Source organism: Artemia sp. Qi Xiang Cuo, chromosome 7 (genome assembly GCF_049724085.1).
Source record: "Artemia sp. Qi Xiang Cuo chromosome 7, ASM4972408v1, whole genome shotgun sequence".
Lineage (NCBI taxonomy): Eukaryota > Metazoa > Arthropoda > Branchiopoda > Anostraca > Artemiidae > Artemia > Artemia sp. Qi Xiang Cuo.
The window spans coordinates 39,310,449-39,336,629 of NC_142800.1; the positions used below are offsets into that span (position 1 = coordinate 39,310,449).

The following is a 26,181-nucleotide window of genomic DNA, read 5'->3' on the forward strand; positions in this document are numbered from 1 at the left end:
ACACTTTTTTATATATACTATTATATGCAAAAACGCCCGACAGACAGCGCACATGGCTATTTTCGTACTAATTTTAAGCAATTGAAAATACGACACCAATTTTCACTGGTGCTTTGTTGTTGTTAAACCCACTCTTTGTCGATTTTTAAGAAATTGCTCTTTGGATAGAGCCTCCAGAAATATGAGTTAGTTATATCTGAAGGTATCTTTTGATTCTAAAGTGAATAAAATACGAATTAAAAGTAAATTTGTGTCGGCCAGGCAACATAAGTGTTTCATAAAACTTTGGTAGGTTTTGGTGACAAAAGGGTTTATGGTAGTAACAAACTTTGGTTATCATTCTTTGCTATTGATTGAACCCTGTAGTTGTCAATTCCTTCAAGCCTTTAAAATTGTATGTCCCAGGAAGAAGTTTTTTCTTCAAAAAACGTTGCCATTTTCCTAAGAGATTCTCCTAAAAATCACTATTTTTGCTTAAAATCTGCTTATTTTCTATTTTCTGACATTCCATCAATGTAATTAATTTCGAGAACGTGTAATATTTATGGTCCAAAGCATAAAACCTGGATCATTTGTTTCCGATTTATTTGAAGGTTAGGACAATATGATTCTGGAAACGAAATTTTATTCAACTGAAATGCACATCAGAAATCAGTGATGTATGTACTTAGCACTAGCATCTAATTCCTGTTTGCTGGTTTCAAACGTGCTTTGCGAGTTTTGTTTACAAGTCGTTTTCTGTAACAGAGATGAAAACAAACGCTTCCTATCATCAAATTCAAATCAGAAACCAATAAAAAGGATTGCAAGCCATAGGCATCTTCTAAGGTGGTTATAGTTTTATAGCCGAATCTCACTCTAAAGCATAAAATTTTTACTAGCGCTGATACTGTAAAACTAGAGAACGGCAATTAAATTGGAGTTAACATAGCAATTTGGAATGTACCAACATAGCACCCGCCAAGAAAGGAGCAAACGGCATGCTCTAATTTATTTACGTGTGAGACTGTTAAACTGAAACGATCAATTACACAAGAATAACTTATGTCGGTATCTGGTAGCATTTTGGACCCGTGAGAAAACATCCATTTTAGAACCCCAAATTTGTCTGCGTACTACTATAAGGCTGATTTTGAAAGCTGTAAAATTGACGGAAAATCTTCATATAGTTCAACATAAATGGTGAAAAGTCGGAGTCTACAAATTATAGATCGATAGCTAACTGGTCTCTATTTTTCAGAGTTTGTTGAAAATATTAATAATCCAGATTCAAAATTATATAATTTAGGAGTAATTCTTAACACGGATTTGCCAAAAAAAGATCATCTATCAAACAGCTTTTAGACGTAATGGACAATTTTTATAAAAAGGCAACGATTTAATTAGATCTGACAACATTTCCGAGGGGTTTAAGGCTCTCTTCCAAAATTCCTATATTTTGTTTCGTTTTAAGGTTTTATCGTTAAGGTCAATCGAAATAATGATTATGAGTCTTAAGTTAGTTTCAAATGACAACTTTTTCCACAATACTGTTTTTTTTTACTTTGGGTTACTATGGGCCCTGGTTCGCTCTTTACTAGGTTGCATTTGTCGCTCCAGCCATGGTTATGCGTTTTTGGAAATTTCTTATGAAAGAAATTACCAGTCAGATTTAATGGATACCCCGAACCTCCCTTTATTAGGAAGTTGAGCTCTAATTCCATCCTATTGCTGAGAAAATGTTGAATTTGGAAGATTTATGCTGTGTTTCGAAAAGCAAATACACTAAATAAGCTATTTCTCTCGAAGCATTGCTGAACGAAAAGCAAATACTGATTTAAAGGGTCGAGTTTGAGTGGGGGTTAGACCTTGTTGCATTTAGGGTGACTGGGTAGGCTATTAAAGACGGGCAGAAATTTTCTTTTTATTTCAATGAAAGTGAAGAACATCATTGAAACTTGAAACGAATACAAATTATTCCATATATGATGGGGGTTGCAATGCTCTTTATGCTATAGTCTGAATAAGAAGTTTAAATACAAATGGGAATAAAAAGTAGGTTGAAAAAGCCCTTAAAATTTAACGCAAAGAGGGGAGGGGGTAAACTCCGTCTCGTACGGGTTTTAGTCTCTTCGTTTTAAGTTATTGTGTTGTTCTTTACTTAGAAATTCTCTAAGACCACACTGTCTTTCTATGACGCACAAATAATAGTTCAAATAGGGATAAATCCTTTTATTAGACAGTGAAAAACAATGATAAAAATTCTGGATATTTCGATCACATACACAGCGACTGTCATCAGCAGATTAACTCTGCTGATATGCTGATGACGGTCGCTATGTATGTGATCGAAATATCAAGAATTTCTATCATTGTTTTTTACTGTCTAATAAAAGGATTTATCCCTACTTGAACTGTTATTTGTATGTTTTTACTTTAAATTGAAAAAACTTGTTTTTATTTGATGGGATTAGGAAGCCGATATTGATAAGGTAATACCTTATCGCAATTTGCACCATAAGGGAATTCCTTCTTTTTTTTTATTCTTTTTTTTAATAGATAAAGAAATGATGGATATATGCTCTTATTGCCTTTGAAATATTCTGAGTGTACTGTTTCAAGAATGGATAGGTTTCATCGGAGGAAAATTGGATCAAACATAACTCTACTTTTACTTGGTCTGCTTCAAATAATAATATGGGTAAGATTTTTTTTTGCTTTTTTTATCCTTGATTCTTTTGCATTTTAAAAAAATTCATCGATTTAGATGCTGTAGAAATTATGGGAAACTTATTTTTTCGACTAAATATAAATAAGCAACCACAAAATATATAAATGAAAAGCAAAGAAAACTACTACTAAAATGTCTTAAATTATCAATAAAGTCTGTGAACTCCTATATTCCGGATGTTTTGATTTTGCAGAGGGAATTTTTTTTAACCGGAAAATAAATTAAGAAAAGGCGAAATACAAATGAATTTTAAGATAAAAAGGCTTTGCAGAAAATAAATAAAAAGGAAAATCTGGCATAAATGAACAAAAATTTTTAGGAAAAGAAATGCTGAAAAGGACGAAATTGAAGGCATTCTACTGTGTCCCAACTGAACAAGAAACGGGAAAGGGGTATGCAAAAGAAAAAAGAAATTAAAATGGGCTCCTCTGCAAAGCAACCAAATATTGCCATCTGGTATTCAATGGGATAACATACAAAAAAATTTACAGGTTCGTTTTACCTGGTCATTTACAGGTCAGGTTAGCGGAGATGATTATGCTAGTGAAAATTTTAGACAAAATGGGACAGACGCAAGCGTCATTAAATGTAATGAAACACGTTCCAAGTAGCATGCAAGGACCAAGAGATAGAATAGAAGACTTTCTAATGCTATGCAAAACGCCATTCAGTCGCTTGGAAACCGTCTGACAATAATAGAATTGAACATGGCAAAGTTCCTACTGAAATGGAAATAACATCACACAAAAAAGGAGCAGCTAGAAAAAGACATTTAGAAAAGTAATATTGTGATGCATGGTTTTAGGCCAAGAAACAGAGGCCCTTCGTTTTGTCGTGATATTATTTCGTATCTAAACGCAAAATTCCGAACCGCGGGATAGGTCTTCGTGATAAAAAGGACATTTTTTGTTTGAGACCTGATGGTGAGACGCCGCCTGTTTTGGTGAAGCTTTCGTGTAAGAGCTGCCGTTACTTTATTTTCAGAGCGTCGCGATTTTTGCGACCAGACGGTTTAAACGTAGCGCTAGATTATACCAAAAAGGAACTTTTCTGTACAATCTAAGAAGAAACTGTGGAAGTCTTTCCTTTTTAAGATTACTACTGCTACTAATAACTCACTGCCGCAACAAGCCGCCTGAGGCCTACATAGCTACACACGCTCCTCCTCCTTCCCAATCTATTCAAACTCTCCCTCTTTACACCCTCCCAGGAAGTTCCCATTTCCCTTAAATATTCCTTTATGACATCCTCCCACCCCAACCGCAGACCACTTGCTTTCCGTTTAGCCCCATATGGTTGGCCAAAACGGACAATTTTTAGCAATCTGGCATCTTTCAACCGCAGAACGTGCCCTAGCCATCTCTACCTTTCTCTCATTATAGCCCTAAGCAGGGGGATTGAACCACATTTTCTGTACACCCTACTCTCTGAAATACGGTCAGTCAGGAGGGTACTCAGAGCGATCTATTGGTAGTTTCTCAGGAAAACCTCTAGCAAATCTTCATCCGCTTTTCGGAGCGCCCATGCTTCAGAACCATGTTTGACCAGTGTTGTAACTGGTAAAATTGGGTATTTTACTGTAATTTTACGGACCCCCGTAAAATTGTTATTTTACGTAATTTACCTATTTTACGTATTTTAACGGTATTTTACATATTTTACCGGTATTTATCATATTTTACAGGGGCTTGCAATTTTTACAGCACAAAAAAAGCAGAGGCTGGCAGTAACAGGTTTGATTTTTTTTTTTTTTTTTTTTTTTTTTTTTTTTTTTTTTTTTTTGTGTGTGTATAGCTGTATTACGTAGTTTAAAATGACCGTCTTTTGACTTCTATAAGTTCGAAATGGTGAAATAGCAGCTGAAATAAAATTATATTAGTTTTGTTAGCTGTTAAAGACAGAAAGGGCTACAGGCAGGATCGACATATGACAAACAAACAAAAAATACTAAAATTAAATAGCACAAAAAAACGAGGGTAAACTCAGCCAATGGACAGAAAAGAAGCAAAAATGACAGAAGTAGATATTTCGTCAGGGACTTCCACCCTGCCGTCTTCAGTGCTAAAAAAATAGAAAAGGAAAACTAACCTCTTGAAGTAATTCTTAACAGAGCAGAAGAAAAACAGTCAAACAAACCAAGTTATAATAAACAAAAGCCTATTCACCAATTAGATTAGGCAAGAATTCTCTGCTTAAAGATTGAATTAGCTTGTCTACCGACCTAATTCTCATTAAAAGTATGGTAAGATGATATTAATTTAAAATGATGAAAAAATGCTATTTGAATCCTTTTATTTTAAGTTATTGTAAATTGGGTTTATAGCAGTAGCTCCAGTATCTCTATTTAAAGTAAGGTCTATTTAAAGCATTAATGGATTATTAGTTTCAATTGCCTTCCTAAAAGAATGTGGGAAGTCATTTGCTTCAGATATTAAAGTTGCCTCATCCCAAAGAACTAATTGATCTGGATTTGAAACGTTCTAGAGAGCCAAAGCTGAATCAGTATCCTCATTTTATTTTAATTTTCATATCCCTGAGAAACATTATGTTCATGCCGTTGTTCCCCTGGAGCCAACGATCACCTTCCTCTCCGGAAGATACCCTCGTGAAGAATTTATCCCTCCCCAACTTAAATCCTCCATTTTCCCCTGGATAATTTCGGATCTTCATTAGAAGGGAAATTGAAATTTCTGCTCTCCTATTTCAGTCAGAGGCAATCGTATACCGTTGCTTATAGTTAATCTAAGTCCAAGAAATTCTTTCCTCTCCCTTTGATTCCGTGTTCTCCCATTGTCTTTCCAGTGCTCCTTAAGACAAAGTCTATCAAAATAATCCATATAAAGGGGGTTAGATCACAACCCTGCTAAACTCCTGATTTAATACGAAACCAGCAGCTAAACCCATTTCTTACTTTAACCGCAGCAGTGCTAATCTCGTATATGACTCTAATCACTTTAGTGTATTTGTCTGGTATACCATACAAGGACAAGACCTTCGCAAAAGCTCTTCTATCAACAGAATCGAACTATTGCTCTTACTTGCTCACAATAAAAATACGTTGCGACACTGAAATCTTTCTTCAATTTTACACTTTTGAATAGCAAAATCGTTTTCTAGATATTAATAATGGCCTTCTCCTGCAACATGGGACTAGCTTTTGGGTTTGGAATTGCTGGGATTTTATGTGGCTATGCGTTAATTGTGCTTGGCATTGAAGGTATAACCGTTTTCAAAAGACCCGACCTTTCTAAAAAACGGTAAGTAATCAATTTTTTTTTATATAGTTTCGCACGGTTTCAGAGCAATTGTTATTCGAGTATTATCTGTATAAACCAAGGATAAACAATGTTTCTTAGGGCAAGGCGGGAGAGGGGGGTTGCTTTTATGAGAATTTTTGGATTTTAATAAGTCTTTAGTAGTGGTTATTAACATTCAAACCCTGTGACACATTTTAATAATATGTTTTAATAATTTTTTCACATTTACATTTAATAATACACATTTAATAACTACATTTTAATAAATTTTTTTACGACCCTAGACTGCCTTCTTGTAAGAATTTTCATCTTAAAATGAAACTGTTTTCCTTGTACTAAGTAGTTGATGAGTAATTTTGAATGAAAAAATATTAAGTTCTTTGAATTAGGATAAATCTTTGATTTTTAGTTAAAGCAAGCCACCACTATGAAGTGAGAATCCTTCTTGTTTTTTTTTTAATTCTTCAGGTAAAAGGAAGCAGAAGGTAAAAATTCTAGATAAAAAAAATTTGTGGGCCTATTGCTCTTGACCTATCTAAACTTTTTAAGCAGCTATTGGACAAACACTTAACAATGGGAACCTAGAAAAAACAAAAAGAAAAGATTTTGCAAAGTAAAGACAAAGAAAAGTATAAGAGTAGTTAAATAAATAAAAATGCTCTTCATGTCCAGAAACAGGATTTTAGGTTACAATTTCAGTTTTTGCTGGAATTTCGACTCTTGGTATAAATTCTCTTCCTTCTTGAGCAGTTGACGGCCTTTGAAAAACATAATGTCTTAGCTCAGGGTGCCCAACGCGTCTTTTTGGTGTAAAGCCTATCATTATAGACCACCGATTTCTGGTAATTTTTTTTGGTGATTTATGTGAAATACTGGTGATTTTTTTGACGAAAATCTGGTGATTTCTGGTGATTTTCTTGGTGAAAAACTGGTGATCTTTATTTGGTTGCGGTGGTAACCCTGAACATGGATAGCCTTATTTCCGAAAACTAAAACCTAAATTTATTAAAAAAATTAAATGTTATTAATAAAATCAGATTTATTTTAAAGGTGGATGTTCTTATTTCTGAAAACTAAAATCCAACTTTATTTAAAAAAAAAAAAATATCATTAATAGAATCAGATGTATTTTAAACGTGGATGTTCTTATTTCTGAAAACTAAAACCCAATTTTATTAAAATATCAGACATTATCAATAAATCATATGTATATTAGGCATGGTTGCTCTTATTTCTCAAAACTGAAACCCAAATCTATCGGATAATCAAATGATATTAATCAAGTCAAATGTGTTTCAAACTTGTATATTCCTATTTCTGAAAACTAAAAACCCAACTTTATATAAAAAATTAAATATTATTAATAAAATTAGTTTGTATTTTAAACGTGGCTGTTCTTATTTATGAAAACTAAAACCCAACTTTATTTTTAAAAAATCCAATATTATTAATAAAATCAGATGCATTTTAAAAGTGGATGTTCTCATTTCTGAAAACTAAAACCCAATTTTATAAGAAATCCTATATTATTCATAGAATCAACAGTATTTTAAACGTGGATGTTCTTATTTCTGAAAACTAAAACCCAACTGTATTAAAAAAAATATATCATTACCAGAATCAGCTGTATTTTAAACGTGGATATTCTTATTTCTGAAAACTAAAACCCAATTTTATTAAAATATCAGACATTATCAATAAATCATATGTATTTTAAACGTGGATGTTCTTGTTTCTGAAAACTAAAACCCAACTTTATTAAAAAATCAAACATTATTAATAAAATCAGATTTATTTTAAACGTTGATGTTCTTATTTTCGAAAACTAAAACCCAACTTTATTAAAATATTAAATATTATTAATAAAATTAGATGTGTTTTAAACGTGGCTGTTCTAATTTCTAAAAACTAAAACCAACCTTTATTAAAAAATCAAATATTATTAATAAAATCAGATGCATTTTAAACGTGGATATTCTTATTTCTGAAAACTAAAACCCAACTTTATTAAAAATCCTATATTATTCATAGAATCAAATGTAATTTAAACGTGGATGTTCTTATTTCTGAAAACTAAAACCCAACTTTATTAAAAAAAATAAAAAATTATTAATAAAATTAGATTTATTTTAAACGTGGATGTTCTTATTTCCGAAAACTAAGACCCAACTTTATTAAAAAATTTAATATTATTAATAAAATCCGATTTATTTTAAAGGTGGATGTTCAAATTTCTGAAAACTAAAACCCAACTTTATTTAAAAAAAATCAAATATTATTAATAGAATCAGATGTATTTTAAACCTGGATGTGCTTATTTCTGAAAACTAAAACCAAACTTCATTAAAAAATCAAATATCAATAAATCAGATGTATTTTAAACGTGGATGTTCTTGTTTCTGAAAACAAAAACCCAGCTTTCCTTAAAAAATCAAATTTTATTAATAAAATCGGATTTATTTGAAAATCAAAACAAACTATGAGCATATGGGCTTTCAAAAAGGTAGCAAAGCAATATCTGAAGAGAAATCTATATTATTAATTTAGAAATTTAAAGGTAAGTTGTGGGAGACTTTGAACTAGCCAGAAGGTACTATATTTATACTTTTAATACTACCACAACAGTTACTGTAACTAATGACGCTAAGTGTATTAAGGTGAATCTTTTAGGGAATGCTTAAGGGGAGTTTTAATTAAACAAAAAAACTGTGTGCATGCAGGTTTTCAAAGGGGCGTATAAGCAATGTCAATGGCAACACCACTCTATAATAGCCAGAAATATTAATGAAACTTCTAAAGGAGCTAATTTGATTCAAAATTGAAAACTGGTGCCCTATTCAAGAGTAAAAAGAGATTGGAGGGCAAGCAGCCCTTCTCTCAAATCCATTCATTTTCCAAACGCATCCAGTAAAAATTATGAGATTGCCGTTTTGCTCAGCATAGTAGAACGATCCAGCAACTATTTCTTTAGAGATATTAGGCATGTCAACCCTCCAAAAATATTCAATTGGCCCATTATGCTTTAAATCTAAATGTTACTTTAAAATAAATAAAAAAATAAATAAAATAAATCACCTCAGCAATATATCGAGAACGACGGGGGGTATGAAGTTGAAAATTTTGGGGATACTACTATTACCATTACTACTTCTGCTCTTACAATTTAAATAAATAAAAAGAGTGTAAGTGTATCGAGGTTGTCAAAATGCATAGATAGAATGTTTTGGGAATGATGTTATGTTTAATTTTCAGGTCAACTTCAGAAGCTATAAAATCAAAATTAAAAAATACTGTTTGTGTCAGGATTAAAAAATTGTTGAAAAAGTTTCTCCAACATACAAATAGCAGCCCATACTATGGATTCTTATAGAAAAAACCGAAAAGATGTAAAGTATTATTTTCCCATGAAAAAGACTATGTCAATAAAAAATGAACAGAAATTAATTTAAAAAAACCTTTGCCACAAAACAAATTTTTCAAAGAAAAGTAAACAGCTACATTAAGACAAGAATGAGCAAAAGTAAAGTCAAATAATTTTCCAGGCGTAAAACTACCACAAATCATTATCAATAAAAAAATTAAACTAAAAATGAACAGAAATTGCAATAAATAACCGAGTCAAACTAAAAACGAGCAGAAATTAACATGAGTAAAGCTGATAGTCCCCGTGCCTTCTCAAGACCGGAACATAATTTGCACTTGACAAAAAAAGACGCTAATGACAGTTTATTGTCAGTTTAATTGAAATATACTGATATTTATTCCTTAAGGTTTTGATATTTTTTTTTTATGAAAGTAAGAAAAGAAAAAACAATTAAAACGTATTTTGTTTTCAATAAAGCGCAAATTATGTTCTGGTTTTGAGAAGGCTGGGGGTTAGTAGCCCTACTCATGTTATTTTTACTCGTTTTGAGTTTGACTTTTTCAAGAGAACAAAATATTGGAGGGCAAATAGCCCCCCTCCAGCAGCTTTTTTTTGTCCAAAGGCATCTGATCAAAATTTTGGGATATCCACTAAATTCAGCACAGCTGAGAAATCCAATAACTATACCTCTGGGGATACGAAAACCCCAATAGCCCCCAGGATATGGGCATAAACTCCGCAACTTGCCCATTGTCAACGTATAAAATCACATATTAGATTCTCCCCGTGAAAAATACCCACCCTCTCAAAATACATCAATCAAAGAAAATGTTTGTGTATTTTCCAACAACAAACATTATATGTAGGCCTATATAGTATAAACAATCAAATTTCCAGAATAACACAATCTTTCAAAACTTCATAATTCTTATTTCGTTTCTCAGCAACAAATCGCTTCCCCATCCAAGAATCTAAAAATTTTTCTCTTTTTCTTACCTTTAGCCCTGTTAATTTTCAAATATTTATGAATAAACTTTTCACATTTCAAGAATAAACACAATCCGACCAATTACTGAGCCGAAACTCAGCCTGCTTTTAACCGATTCTAACTCCGGATTAATGCGCCGAATATGGTGACGGGTTCTGATTTTCACACTCTCTGGAAGTACAGATAAAAGATCTGAATCTTTCATTAGTCCGGGCGCCAGGTGTTGAAAATGTGAAATATGTCACGACGGAATGGGGCAGGTACGAGAATTAGCCGACCTCCCTAAATCGACCATACTGATTCAAAAAACACAAACGGCACTTGCTTGCGAGGGGTGGAACAGTCGAAACTTGACATTTTATTATATTTTGATGTTTCATGCAAGAAAATACATCTTCCGCAAAGTTTGAGTTGCAGTTTTCCACTCAAAATACGAGATAGGCCACAGAAGGTCTTTATAAAAAACTAACACGATTAGTTAGAAAAAATGGAACCAATGATGTAGGTAAGGAAACTAAATAAAGTCAGAATTAACACTATTTATTTAATACTCACATTCCCAAATTCATTACGTTTTTTTCCTAGTATTCCTCCATTTCAAGTCATGCACAATTATTTCTCGTGTGAATCGGCCTCGGCCTTGTAGCACTTCTCACAACAAGAGCCCAAAATATTTAAACCTTTATCTGCACATGGACATTTTTGTCCACAAGATTTACACTTGCAATATGGAGAAGTTTTCTGAATAGTTGATGACCAAGCAGGAAGGGTTGATGCCCCCGTCCCTAGCGAGCCGGGAGGAGAGCCCTAAGTTGCACCTCACAGCGGTGGAGTGGTGTAACATTCTGTTAGTAGCCTAGCCCGACAAATAGAATGGCTAACGCAACGGGGCGCCAAGGGTCTGGGGAGCCTTTGGTCAAGTCAATTCCCATGAAACACCAATGGATATTGAAGATCAAATGCAGAGAGATACTACTATTACGGCGTTCGCGGTAGCCGACGCGGACCAGGTCAGGGTGGTGCCTGGCCCGAAAAGTATGCAAGCCGCCCGATCAAGAAAACATCTGAATATTAGCACGTGGAATGTTCCCAGCTTCAAGCTGGAATCCACGCAACTGCTCCTTGCAAGGGAACTGCAGAAGCATAAAATCAACGTTTGTTGTCTGTCAGAAACGAGACTGGATGATGTTCTGTCCAAAAAGTTGACCGTTTCCGAATTTGACTCATTCTGGTTCTACAACTCGGGTCTCAAGGATGGTTCCGGCCATAAAGGAGTTGAGTTTCTTATAGACGATCTTACTGCATCATGCTTCACCTCTTGGAAGCCAGTGTCACCAAGGATCGCCATGATTAGATTGAAAGGTCACATTAGCCACATAACCATAATCACTGTGTACGCTCCGATAAGGGATAGCAGTGACGCGGTCCAAGATGCCTTTTAATATGACCTACAAAGAATCATCGACAAGACACCAAGGCGTGACATGCTCTTTGTAGCTGGTGACTGGAACGCCCAGCTTGGCAGAGTAGACCCCGACAGAGCAGCAGTTATTGGCCACCATAGCGTTGGTAACAGATTCAACAATGGAGGAAGGCTCTTACAGCTAGCCAGATACAACAACCTCTGCTTCACAAACACTCTTTGAGCACAGAGACTCCACCTCGTAACATGGCGTCCGAACAATGACGCAACAACGGCTCAGATTGGCCACATCTTAGTCAGCAGAAGATGGTGAGCTCCTGCACAGATGCCCGGGTATACAGAGGAGCAGACACAGGATCTTTAAATGGATCCGACCACTATCTCCTCACTTGCAAAGTCCGTCACCGCCTTAGTAGGCAGAAGCGACAGAAGGCAGGGAAGCGCTTCGATGTTTCGAAACTAAGATGCCTGGAAATCAAAGCCGACTTCGAGTTAAAGCTAAGCAACTGGTTCGAAGCCTTGAATCGTCTTTCACTCGTTGATGAAGAATGGGCGCAGATAAAAATTGCGACATAGGACGTAGCTGAGGAGGTGCTTGGCCACACAAAACGAAAACAGCGAGTCTGGATCTCTGACCACTCCATAGAACTAGTTAAGAAGAAGCGACTCCTAGTGGGAGGTGCAAAATAACCCTTAAAAGTAGACCGCAAAGCAGTTAAACAGTCACTGAAAGAGGACAGAGAGCTGTGCTGGTCAGATCTCGCAAATGAGTTGTAACAACCATGCAGGAGCCACAACAGAAGTAAAATGCTAAAACCCGTGAAAGAAATGACAGGAAAAATTCCTGTAACGGTCAACACACTGAAAGATAAGTCCAGAGAACTCATCCGAACAGAAGAAGGACGCATGGAACGCTGGCGAGAGAATTTTTCTGAGCTACAGAACCCTGTCAAACCCCCTTGCGATCTACCTGCCTTCTCGGGTGCTGCTAGAGAGCCCTACGCAATAAACCTCGATCCGCCAAGTATTGCGGACGTACAAAAAGCGCTGAAGTGCATGAAAAACAATAAAACTCCTGGAGAGGATGGGATCCCTTCTGAAATGTTCAAGTCCTCACCAACTCTACTATGCCGCCTAACCGACCTTTTTGTCCAGGTGTGGACGACGAAGACCTTCCCAAAAGACTGGAAAGTATCAGTCCTCGTTCCACTATACAAAAAAAGAGATAAGGCCATTTGCGGAAACTATAGAGGTATCTCCCTGATCGACCATGCCAAGAAGATCTTCTGCGTCATTCTTTTGAATGGATTCAAAGACGCACGTGACAAGTTAACCCGTCCTGAACAAGCAGGCTTCAAACCAGGAAGAGGCTGTCCAGAACAGATATTGACGATTTGCCTCATCCTTCAGCAGTACAGCAGGTTTCATCTACCCCTTCTCATCGCCTTTATTGACTTTGCAGCTGCCTTTCACTCTCTCATCAGAGAGGAGCTATCGAGAATTATGGCTGAAGACGGTGCGCCACAGGAGCTCATTGAGATACTCCGAAGTGTGTATAAGGACACTGAGAATTGCGTCCGTATTTCCGGCAATGACACCCCTAAGTATCCAGTGGAGTTTGGGGTAAAGCAGGGATGCCCCCTTTCACCTATATTATTCAACTACGCGATAGACTGGGTCATGTATAATGCAATGAGAAACCACAGCGGAATAGTCTTAGGACAAATAGCTGGTTTCCTCCAGCCCATGACAGATCTGGACTTCGCAGACAACGTTGCTGAGCTGAAAACTACCGCCGACAGCTTACAAGGCATGATCGACGATACCTATGAGGTCTCAAAGCGCATCGGACTGGCCATCAGCGGCGCAAAGACTAAAGTATTGGCTCTCAACTAACCTGCTCCTTGCCAAGTTACTCTCGACGGTGAGCCAATAGAAAGTGTTGAGGAATTCAAGTATCTTGGCTCTATCATAACACCAGATAACGGAGCTGAAAGGGATATCTCTGCCCGCATAGCAAAAGCCTGGGGAGTCTTTACTAGTCTGAAAAAAGCATTATGGACCAGACGGGAGATCTCAACCAAAACAAAAGTCAGAATCTATGGTGCAACTGTTCGAGCAGTACTACTGTATGCTTGCGAGACATGGCCGGTCAAGACTGAAGATGCGAGAACTTTGGACGTGTTCGACCACTGCTGCCTTCGTTACATCCTCCGCATTAAGAGATGGGACAGGATTTCCAATAGTGAAGTAAGGAGTCGCTGTGGCCAATCAGGAGAGCTATCGCTTATCATTAAAAGACGTTGCCTGAAGCTCCTCGGCCACACATTGCACTGTCCTGAAGGCACGATATGTCGAGACGTCCTTGTCTACGAACCAGCCCCCTCCTGGAAACCTAAGCCAGGAGGACAAAAGAAGAACCTGTGGAAAAAATTCAAGGAGGACCTGGAACCGTGGGGAGGATTCAGGAGACACGGTTGGAGATGGGACAAAGACTGGCTGAAGATCACCGGAGAAGCTGCAGCCGACAGGTCCAAGTGGTCGTCGGAAGTCATCCCAAGATCCTTTGGCGCCGGGCAGGACAGTTCATCGTCTGATTCCCGCCGAAAGTAAAGTAAGTAAGTAAAAAAAAGGGTTTATTTAATGGGCACTATGCATCTGTCCTTCATCTCTCATCCAAATTCAAGCGGAGAAAGGTAAAATGGGTGAGGCATAAGGGCCTGCAGCATAATGGACACTGGTAAATGCACCTTTTCACATGTAAGGCAAAGGAGTCGTCAGTTGGATGCAGACTCTTCAAAGTTTTCCAAATTGTGGAGTTTACAACTAATTCATCGATTTTTTTTTGTATTTGCTTCTCAGAAAATAAGGAAAGAAAATAAACTTAAAAAGTAATGCTATGCCGTGAAGTACCAAGAATTCTCTGATGACCATTAAGGACAGTCAATTTTACAATAGAATAGAACTTTCAAATCTAGGATTTCAGAGCTTTCATTTCCGTCTTTTAAGTAACTAAAAGTAAATGTCAGTATGCCACGAAGCAGCAGAATCTTTTAATTTAGCACTACGAAGTATCTTTTTTCCCTTGGAACTTTTTTTATACTTTTTTTTTGTGATTACAAAAGCTTAAATTAGCCTGATATTACAAAATGATAATACAGAGAAACATGTTAAATCACAACCAAAGTTGATGGAACAACCATATCTACCAAATTTAGCTTAGTAGGAACCAAATCAACATGCTAAATCACCAAATTTGGAAATAGACGAAAATAAATAAAAAATAAATAACAATTTGACGAAAAATTTACTACATTGTCGAAACGGTAGGGGTAACACACCCCTCCTCACCCTCGGGATGCTACTGATCCTATCACCACCCATTAGTTGGTAGTAGGAGTTAATTGTCCCTAAAGACTGTCTGTTCAAGCTTCCCAGAGCTGTCACTGTGGGATTGGAATATCATCGGGTATCAGGAAAGACCTTGCAGGATTACATACTGAATTTGTGGAATATCATCACATATAGAAATTTAGTTGGCAGATAGATGTTGGCCAAGATAATGGGAAACTAGTAAGACTGGAAACTCTAAGCTCCGTGAAAAAAAGGGATCAAGGAAGCCATCTAGCAACATCTAGACTAAACAATACAGTCCTTTGTATAACTCTAAATAATTACTACCTGTGTAGCTATATTCCACCTACTATATCATAAACACTAGCAATTACCACAGCTTAGCTAAAAAATATTTGCAACATTGGTCACTACCACCGAATTACCAACAATTGCATTTGTCAATAATGTGTCTGCTGGCAATTTGGTTAATTTGGAATATAGGACCTTGATGAGATAGCTAAGAAATAAACATACCATTAATTCAGAGTTCAATATTGTATCTAAATATAACAATCATTCTCTCAGGAAATTTCTTTAATAAATTTAGGATCAAATTCCAGATTATTAGTTCCCCCTGTAGTATAGGATGCAGAGGCCCTACTAATAGAACCAAAATGTACATTAAAAAGTTATTTGTTTTATCCTGTTTCTACTAGACAGTATCTAATTGTTGACTGAATGATTATTGCTCAATTGACTGAATAATATTGAATAAAAAATAAGTTGCTTTTATCAAGGGGAACTAAACTACACATATACCAAATTTAGAAGATATATCACTGGTGGGACTCCGTACATCTTCTAGATTCTATAAGTATTTCGGGGAGACGAAGGGATTTGGGGCCAGGCTACAGGGTTATGGGTGGGGCAGCTTAGAACCCAAATTCCGAGAAAGCTGAAAATTAAAACAAAATCAGACTTTTCAAATTCTGGGAGCTGTAAATTCCAGAATTTTCTAAATCATGTGAAATGATTATTAAATTCAGATAGAGGATTCAATTAAGAATCACATAGTCTGTTTATTTTATATCTATCTCATTATGGTCTGACTGGATGCAGTCCTAGCAGTGCATAGAAAAATCCTTTCCACTGAGATTCATAATCAACTTTGTGTCAGTTCTGATGCCTGGCAAGCAACTGCCAAAAATGATATGGGCCTTAAACATAGAGAACTCTAATACCAGCTTCAGAGGGTTACCCTTTCACTCAAGACTTTTTGGTTAATAGAGAAATTACCCAATGAGACCAAGTGATGACATAAAAAAAAAGCCTTACTCACAAATAACATCACATGCTATGCAACCTCCACTGAATTAACCAAAAACTATCGCCAGGAACTTCTTTCTCCAGCTCTGTTGTCTTGATTCGGTCTTGATACTAAAACAACAGCAGTCAAAACAACACCAATCTTGCTTTTTTTTCCTTCTAAAAGACACCGGAAAATGACGTCTGAAACCGGCATTTGCGGCTTTAGTTCATAGATAGCACTTTTCAGGAAATCTGAAGTTCAGATCAAAATTTAATAGACTTCTCCCCTTGTTTTAAAGTGCCGTTTTTATTTTCGGTATCAGTGTTTTTAAGGCTATCTTTTGGTATATGTTTCATAATAACCCCATTCCGTCGTACCTCCTTCTTGAAATAAGCGAAACAGCCAAGCATAGCGCCCTGACTACATAGCGGAAAGAATTTGAGCATAACATGAATTAATATCGGACTCTGAATTCAAACTGTTAACTCCCAATTGGAGTAAATAGTAAGGCAACCGAACTAGACTCAATGACATGGCGAGAGACCTAATGTTTAAGGGAATATTTGCTCAATCCCAATTATTTCGCTGAAATCATTTAGTGCTTTGTTTTCTGGAGTGTGTAAAATTTTATATCTGATGTAAAATTACCTTATAAAATTAATGAAATAAACATTTTTCTGACTAATGACTATTAACATTAATACATCTATGGCTGCAAGGAATGCAAAAAGTCCGTCGTTGTACAAAATGCTGTTTTATTTACAGAGAAGACGTGACTCACATATGACAGTAAACATTCAAAAACAGACCCAAGAAAATATAGAAATATCACGTATATATATATAGGGATTGCTGCTCCAGAATCACGTAACCTACATCTAGAATTTTATTGCTAATCCTGGGTTGGTTACTTTACTGTAATAAAAGTCGGTCACCATAGCTGTAACATCAAGGCAATAGAACTTAGTCGAGATATATGAAACATGAATAATAAATAAATAAATACGTTTTTGATTCAAGCTGACAGTAGGTTGTTGGGAAGAAAAGCTCTATTAGAAACGGATTTGCTTTAATTGAGAACACATTTATACGCACTTTTTTTTACCACACTTCAAATCAAATCAATATAAATTGTGACACCTGATTTTGGGCCCCTTCTAAAATCAGGGGGGGCTAAAAATCCAGCTAGCCCCTTCCCTCTAAATGACGCCACTGAATGAGACAGTGTAATATATATTAAACTGTCAATCTAAATTCATTCGTTTAATCAGTAATCTTAGTTATGATGGTGATTTTTTTTTCTTTGTCTATGATACGAGAGATAAAAACAATTAGCTCGAAATAAGGATTATTATCAGCTAAGTTCAAATTAGGTTCTAGTCCTTAGAGGGCATGATGGGTGCCATCACTATTGTTCTTGGGTTATGCTTCTTTTGAGTTTGATTTGCTTATTTATTGTAATTTGTTTTCGTTTTGAGTTTTGTTTATTTATTGATTGTGGTTTATGGTAGCTTCAGGCTTGGAAAATTATATGACTGTATTTTGCTCATCTTTGGTTCAATGTAGCTCCTTACTTTTCTTTGAAAAACTTCTGCTGTAGAATTTTTTTTTTAACTAATTCACACAAAGAATCTCCCAAAATTCAGACGGACATATCTTGTTTGAATGATTTTGTAGAGGAAAATATATTCTTCTATTTATGCAGCATTCATTCCAGAGCCTAAATAATAAAATTTAATTGAATTAGTAGCAAAGATAATCTAGTAAATTTATTTATTAATGAAAATATATCTACACACAGAATTGTTTTATTATCTAGAATAGAATTTTTGGTCAGGTATCTTTTTCTTCTTCTATATATATATAAATGCTCACCATCAAGAAAAACTAGAGAACAACGATCACTGGCATTTACTTTATATTTATTTTAAAGTGAAAAATAACATTTCTTATAGTAGAGTGTAGTTTCATTCTTTTGGATTTATTTGCATAATTAATGAAACTGTTTACTCTCATATTATTAAAATTGTATGTTTAAATCTACCTATTTGAAGCAATATTACACATTTTAGATTCAACTGAGTCATCGCTATCTGTAATCAGGGTTGTGGTTGCCACTCCAACGAAATTAATGGTGCTATTGAGGGTCTCTAAAAAGTGCTATTACAGCATGAAATGTAATTGTGAGGTCTTTCCCCAAAAAATTGCGAGGTTTTCTATTTGCGAATTGAACAACTCTATTGCAAGGGTCAAGAAACGTATGTAACAGCTCACAGCTCTTTCACTTTTGACAAAATTCTAAAACACCGTACCTTCTGGTACAGTTTTGCTTTTTGTAACAGTAACTATCGGATTTGCTTTTTGTCAGAGGCGGATAAAAGTTTCCATATTCGTGTACAAAACAAACAATATGGTAAAGAGGCATTACAAAGCCGACAAAGGGTTCTCTTAGCAAATCTTCCCCTTACCTTAGCGAGAAACCCATAGTGTTTTCTTAGTTTTTCCATCAAGGAATGAATTATAAGCTTTCTTGTGGATCTAATTGATGTCCAAATGGACGGTCTAAGCATGTCAGTAAGCTCAAATATGAGATTTTAGCTTAACCAAGATGGACTGCATCAATTGAGGTGGTCTCCGGTCCAAATGCAATATATTTGGTTTTGGAAGTGGCAACTGAAAGACCAATTTGATTCATTCAAGAGCAAACAGTACTGGGAATCATGCAATCCTCACAGGACTACCTTTTTAATCAATAGAAACTTAGAAGACATGACTGGACGGAATATCTCTTCACTTGGAAGACATTGTGTACTAGCTACCAAGTATGAGAAAAAACTCTTATGAACAATGCTCAAAACCCACTTAAGGCAACGGCGTATTGGCTCTTTCCATAGAGAGAGAGAGAGAGAGGAGTAATCTTTAGGCGTCATTAAACCAACTAAAAAACCGATCCCGGAAAGAATTGAAGAAGAAAAAACAGTTTTCAAGACAAACCAACATTATTGTTCAGTATTGAGTTGTAACAGAGAATATAGTTTATTTCCCTTTTTTTCATTAGGTGTCCATTCATTATCTACAATATAATTCAAAATGACATTGAAACCTTTTATATATTACTGATAACTGCATTTTGTTAACCTTTGCTGTAAAACACAAGTCCTCGTAAATTTTAAATCTACTAAAAAAAATCACGAAATGCACTCGTATCTTTAATGTCTGTTTTCTTAACACACACCAATATGAAACTACTCATTTCCGTAATATGTAAACTGACTCAAGAGAACTTCCGAAGGCAAGAACTTTTATTACAAAAACGTAATATTATTACACTTTGACCTGTCTTCACAAAACTCAGTGTTTTATGTACTATGAGAAACTGCTTGAAATATCTTCACTTATTATCCCTTACCAAGGATATAAGACTGTTTTTCTTCAACAACTTTTGAAAACATAGATAATTAATTATTCACTCAATCCCATGCGATCTCAAATGCTGGTATAGTGCCTTCTGGATAGTTCAAAATCCCCCACAATGTACTCTTAAAGATCTAACTTATTAATATAAGTTGTTCTTGAGATATTGCTTTGTCACCTTTTTGAAAGTCCACATACCCATAGTTTGTTTTGATTTAGTTGAACTAAATATTTGAACTAAATAGATGACTGGTAAGTAATCATTGATGCAACGCTAGTAAGTCTTGCGTTTCTTATCTTTTCTAAGTCAATTACCTTGGTGAAATACCAAGTCAACCCTATTTTTCAAATTCTGATTTCAAATATTAAAAAAAATTTCTTCTTTATAACCATTTCAGTTCAAAAACTGAATATAGCCCAAATCTTAGAAGAAATTTAATTTTTTAGCAAAATTGTGGAATTCATTAGTGTTTTTACTGAGAAAATTGATATCAGTTATTGTTTTTTGGTATATATCTTCGTAGTGACCCTATTTCAATAACAAGCAGGGCCCTATCCCTTCGATTCCCTGTACCGGCATTTTTTTATAAGCTACTAGATATTAGGCTATTTTCCTTCAAGATTTTTTTTTCTTCGAGATGTTTTTTTCTTCGAGATTTTTTTTTTATTCAAGATCGTTTTTTCTACGAAATACTTTAGCTCAGGACCTTCTCCAAGACATTAGTCTAATGTTTACTCATGCAAATTTAAACGTAGATGACGAGGGTTTTTGCATATTTAAATGTCTAAAAACCTACGCGCCAGATATTTATTTTTAGTCTTACGACAATAAAGGTTTTCCCCCTTATATGGTCTAGAGAAGACAAGCCTAAGCCTTACGCAAGATTTGTTTGTTCTTCTACCGGGCAGAGGACCGGGTAGTTCATTTGTTCCTCTAGGCTGTGTTGCCAGATGGGCTTGTTTTCCGCCCCGTGGGCTTGTTTTAGCTGTCAGGGGCGGGCTGAATTTTTGAGTGGGCGTGGGGACCGTGGGGCGGGAACTTGGGCTTTTTTTTTAAATGGGCTTATTTTGGGATTATTTTGACTGAAAGTTTGGAACCAGACAAAAATTCCAAAATCATGGTGGCTCAGCCGTGGCTATTCACCAAAAGGACAAGAGCCTTCCTTTAGCGCGTGGAACGCTTTCTATTCTGAAACGCTTCCCCATTAGAAATTTATCTCTGCATGGCTGAGATGGCTCTGCATTAGGAGTCTTACAAGGAATTGTATTGCTGCTCAGATTAAGACAAGACTTGAATTTTATGTAGATCTATCCTTTTTTTATATATTTGACAGATCTGGCCCAATCTTTTTGTGGCCTAAGCTTAGTCTAGAATTGGGGCTGTTGCGAAAAAATCATGTTAAGAAAACAATTTATACTTTGTAATATGCAGATTTCCCTACTTGTAATGGTATATACCCAAAGAAGGAAACTGGTTAAGAAAAAAATTCATACTTGATAATTAATATACAGAAATAATTTTTGCTGATATCTTGCTTGTAGCCCTGCTATACTTTACCCCAAAGCCCTCCCCGTTAATTTGTAAATACATGGCTGAAATTCATCCATTGTACCAGTAAATTTAATCAACTGTGACAAAACAAAAACCAGAAAAAAAAAGTTACTGATGGGTGGCAGAATGCATTGGAAATATATAATTTGGGGACGGGGAAGGAATTAGGGATAAAGTATAGCTGAGATACATGCAATATGTGTTATCTACAATTATTCTGCATATTATGAATTGTTTTCTTAACATGTTTCCTTCTCTACATGTCCTTCTCTAGACTGTTGTAATTTACACTTTTTAACTGCAAGTTTATTATAGTTTACCCCCCCCCATAATAAGCAAATATACATAGGCACCCATAGGCTGAAGAATAGGGGGAGCTTACCTGGTCTAATTGGCACTTCAAGTGCTGTATAATTAAAATCTCAATACAAAATATCATATGCAGCACAATGGTGCTGCCTAAGTAAGGAGCAATGTGGGCACAATATATTGTTTTGTTTTTTAGACCCGGGTACTTCTTATAGAAAGTAATGTCATAGGAACTTCAAAAAGAGCTCATGGAGGGCAACCGGCCCCCCTTCCCCGCGTCAATCACTTCCCCTAACACATCCCATCAAAAATTTGGAGATAGCCATTTTGTTCAGCATAGTTTGAAGGGCCAGAAATAATGACTTTGAGAATGCCACCCCCCTTCCCCCACAACCCTCAGAGCAATAGTCCAAAGAGAATATAACAACAACCTCAGTAATCAAATATAAGAAATATTTATACAGACCTTGTATTAAATCAAAACAAACTATGAGCATGTGGACTTTCAAACAGGTGACAGAGCAATATCTCAAGAACAACTTATTTTAATAAGATAAATCTTTAAGAGTACATTGTGGGGGATTTTGAACTATCCAGAAGGCACTATGTGTATACTTTTAGTACTACAACTACATTTACTGTAACTAATGATGCTAAGAGTACTAAGGTGAAGGCGCTCCCCCCCCTGTTCCCCCTTAGGGGCGCCCATGCAAATATATAGTCTGAATTATATATGGTAAAATTCTAGACAAGCACACTACAAAATAAAGCTTTCTGGGATGGGCTTACAGACTAAAGTATGTCATTAAAAGATATTTTGAATTGGCCAACACATCTCTACTCATTTCCCCAATAGAGGGCCCTGACCTTTTATGACCTTTAACAACCTTTGTTTTATAAAAGTGAAAAAATGCAGAATAGATCTTCTGCTTAAAAAAAAGTACAAAAAAAGTGTTCTCAGCTTTATAACTTTGCTCAATCCGAATTTGGGAAGATTCAAAGATCTGGAAATAAATTTCCCAAATTTAGGAAAAAAAACCTTTGATGTGGCTTAAAATTCTACCCTAATAACAGGAATTGCATTTTCAAACTAAAATCAGAGAAAAAATAAACTAAAAATTAAGACATAATGTTGTCTTGTCAAAATTCCAAGACTTAGAAATCAGAAGGGGGTTAACATAGTAAAATGGCAATATCTTCCCAGAATATGTTTTTGGCCCTGGATTCATTACTGAGTTTTGTTTTCCTAACCTAACTCTTCCAAGATATCAAAAAGTAGCTTGTCTAGAATGGTGCTTCAGAGGTGGTCTGTAAACTCCCTTCGAACCTTGAGTTTATGTCCGAAGCATATAAATGGTTTAATGTGAGCCCCCTTAGAAGGGAGACATATCAACATGTATTTAAGCTGATAAACGACGGAAATTCACCCTTACGTATTATTTCTCCCTCAAATACTCATTGGCTCTCTTGGTACAATGCCTTGGCTCGCATACATGAGCAGGACTTGAAGCTCACCACACACTTCAGTCTAGCCAAAGAAAAAGAAGGTTGCTATACTGCCAGAGTGCTATACACAATGTATCAAGATGAGCAAAACAGAATTTTCATTGTGTTCTTGAAGCCATTGCTGTCCAAATTTAAAAGGGTCGACTTATTCTTTCAAGCGCAAACACGCTGACCAATTTCGTCTTTTTGGAGATCTGTAGGGTTTGATATTAAGTCTCCTGAGTAGGATACTCCGCTCATTTGCATTGTCCTTGGTAGTTAATATAGACTTCGAAATCAATTATTTGCCGCCAGATCAAGTTGATTACGGACGGGAGTTCCTGATTGAACTGGCCAAATCTAAACTTTCAGACACACAGAAGAGCGAAATCAAAATACGGTGTTTTGTGGTCCTGAAAACTGCGGCTAAATCGGTGCTTAAACGAGTGCCTCCTGCTAAAGCTGAAATTTTTACCCCCTGTGATTTGCTTGTCTCAGTTTCGACCCCGATTTGGAGACTTGCCATTGAGAATTGTTGTGTGTGGAGGAACAATCCCAAATACTCCTCTCAGTTCTGGATAGCTGTCCTAGATTATCTTGATGCTGTAGGGGCATTTCCTTTTGGTGAGTTAGCCAAGTGAACATTTACCCTGTTGAGTTTGCCAATTAGCAATGCGATAGTGGAACGGTCCTTTTCTATGATGAATGTCATTAAGAGCAAGCTCCGAAACCGTTTTCTCTTGCCCATGTTGAACGCAATACTTATATTCAGGCTGTGGTTTTCAGCATGGGGCTCTTGTTGCTCGACGTTTGAGCCTTCAAAGCGTACGCTCATTTTCAACAGTGATATTTATAAGGCTTGTGAAGTCGAAGAAACTGACCAAACAACTGATCTAGTCGATCTAGATAATATCCTAGCCTCCTTTGAGCCTCAAGTCTCTTAGTGCCTTATGGATCGAATAGCTTTTCTTTTTGTTTTTTATCTGTATGTATTATTTCATTTTGGGATTACGAAGGCTTTTTTATTAGTCTCGTTCTTTTTTAAATTTTTTTTTTAAATATTGTGTTGCAACTGTTTTTCAATAGTGATATTCATAAGGCCTGTGATGTCAAGTTACTTGACGTTTGAACCTACAAAGCGTATGCAGCTTTTCAATAGTCATATTTATAAGGCTTGTGAAGTCAAAGAAACTGACCAAACAACTAATCTAGTCGATCTAGATAATATCTAAGCCTCCTTTGAGTCTTAAATCTCTTAGTGCCTTATGGATCTAAGTGCCTTTTTTTTGTTTTTGTTTTTTATTTTGTATGTATTATTTCATCTTGGGATTACGAAGGTTTTTGTGTTAGCCCAGTTCTCATGTTTTTTTTGAGGCCTTACTTTAATCATAAAGTTATCTTTAAATATTGTGTTGCAACTGTACCAAATAACGTGTACCAAAAATTTTTATGCGATAATAAACCAAAGATATTGTATGTCTTCGGCTTGCGGTTGTTACTGGCGTATTCATTGGAATAAGTCACATTAAATTAGTTATATTAAAAAGAGTTCACAGCTGTTTAACCATTATGACGCATAAAACTGCAGCTAAAAACAGATGAATTTTGGCGGATCACATAAATCGTTGTTTTTCCGTGAAAGTGGAGTAGAATGAAGAAGGGTAAGCAAGCAAGGTAAAAGTAGAATTAGATTAGGGGCAAAACTTTTTCTGACTTTAGCACGAAAGAACAAGTACTATTTCATCATGTGTAGCACTGTAGCACGTGCTTCAATTTGTAGCACTTCGTAACACAATTTTTTAATTTTGTCATGGACGAAATGACGAGGATTTTGAAAAAGGTTAAGGAATTAACAAAAAGTTTGGACCGCATTTTTCCGTATTTGTTTTGAGAGATTTGTGCGAAGCTCGATTTAACCAGAATCACCTTTTTGCCGTGTTTGTGTTCGAAAGATTGGTGCTAAGTTTCAAATAACCGGACAAAAAACTGATCTAGAACTAATCCAACTACACTTATCGGGCCATGCGCGTGTCGCGGCGCAAGCCGTGACAAGCGCAATTTTTTTTTTTTTTTGACTTTAGCATCAAAAAATATTGCGAAACACACAAATTTGGGCAATTTTAGAACTTTATGAACTGACCATGATGGCAGTCTTGGGTTTCAAAGGCTCGGGCGCATTTTGGCTTGTTTTTCAAAGGCTCGGGCTTGTTTTGTGTTTGAATTGTGTTTGAACCCCTATGCCTTCCCAAAGCCAGAACAAAATTTGCACTTTACTGAAAAAAATTTAAATTTTCTTTAAATTAAAATTTAATCTAAATTTTATATTATTTTTAATAAATCAAATAATATTAACATTTTGATTACTAAATATCAGTATATGTATAATAAACTGACAATGCACATTCATTTGTATTTTTTCAGTAAAAAGCAAATTTTGTTCTGGCCTTGGGAAGCCATAGGTTTTGCGCCCAACTTATGTTAATTTTTGCTCGTTTTGAGTTTGACTCGGTTATTTATTGTAATTTCTGTTCGTTTTGGGTTTCGTTTATTTATCGATGCTGATTTGTAGTATTTTCACGCTTGGTAGATTGTTTGATTTTATTTTTGCTCATTTTTTGTTTAATGGAGTTCTTTACTTTTCTTTGAAAAGCTTATTTTGTGGAAAAAGTTTTTTTAATTAATAACGATATAAAGAAGCTATTTTCTTTTTGAAGTGGTACGGTTTTATTAGGCTGAAAAAGAATGCATTATTTCATTTTCTTTGTAGGCTCATAGACGATAAGTCAGTCAAGCAGTTTGCAATTCTTGAGTGGGTCCAAATTCAATTTTTATGTTTTATTAGTTGAGGGTTGACTACAATTCAAAGAAGAAAAGAGCAAGAAAAGCTAAGAGTGTATGTTTGCGCCACTATGTTAATAACTGTTACTATGTTAACCAGTCACTGGGCCAGTGAGTGCTTAACTTTACGCGTCTTTTCATCGATTTCCGTGACTAGAGCTCTTGAAGCCCAGTCACTGAAAAGCTCACTGGTGAC

At 35.7% G+C, this 26,181-nt stretch overlaps 1 protein-coding gene across 1 annotated transcript in view; it reads left to right on the top strand.

Moving 5' to 3' along the window:
* The first annotated feature begins 2,554 nt into the window (after positions 1–2,554).
* LOC148950260 (uncharacterized) overlaps positions 2,555–26,181 on the top strand; it is a 38,991-nt gene continuing 15,364 nt past the window's right edge. Inside the window, exons 1-2 of the mRNA XM_089092269.1 lie at positions 2,555–2,680; positions 5,828–5,967. Of these exons, the coding sequence (XP_088948395.1) occupies positions 2,558–2,680; positions 5,828–5,967 (263 nt within the window). The 5' untranslated portion in view covers positions 2,555–2,557. The remainder of the gene's footprint in view (positions 2,681–5,827; positions 5,968–26,181) is intronic.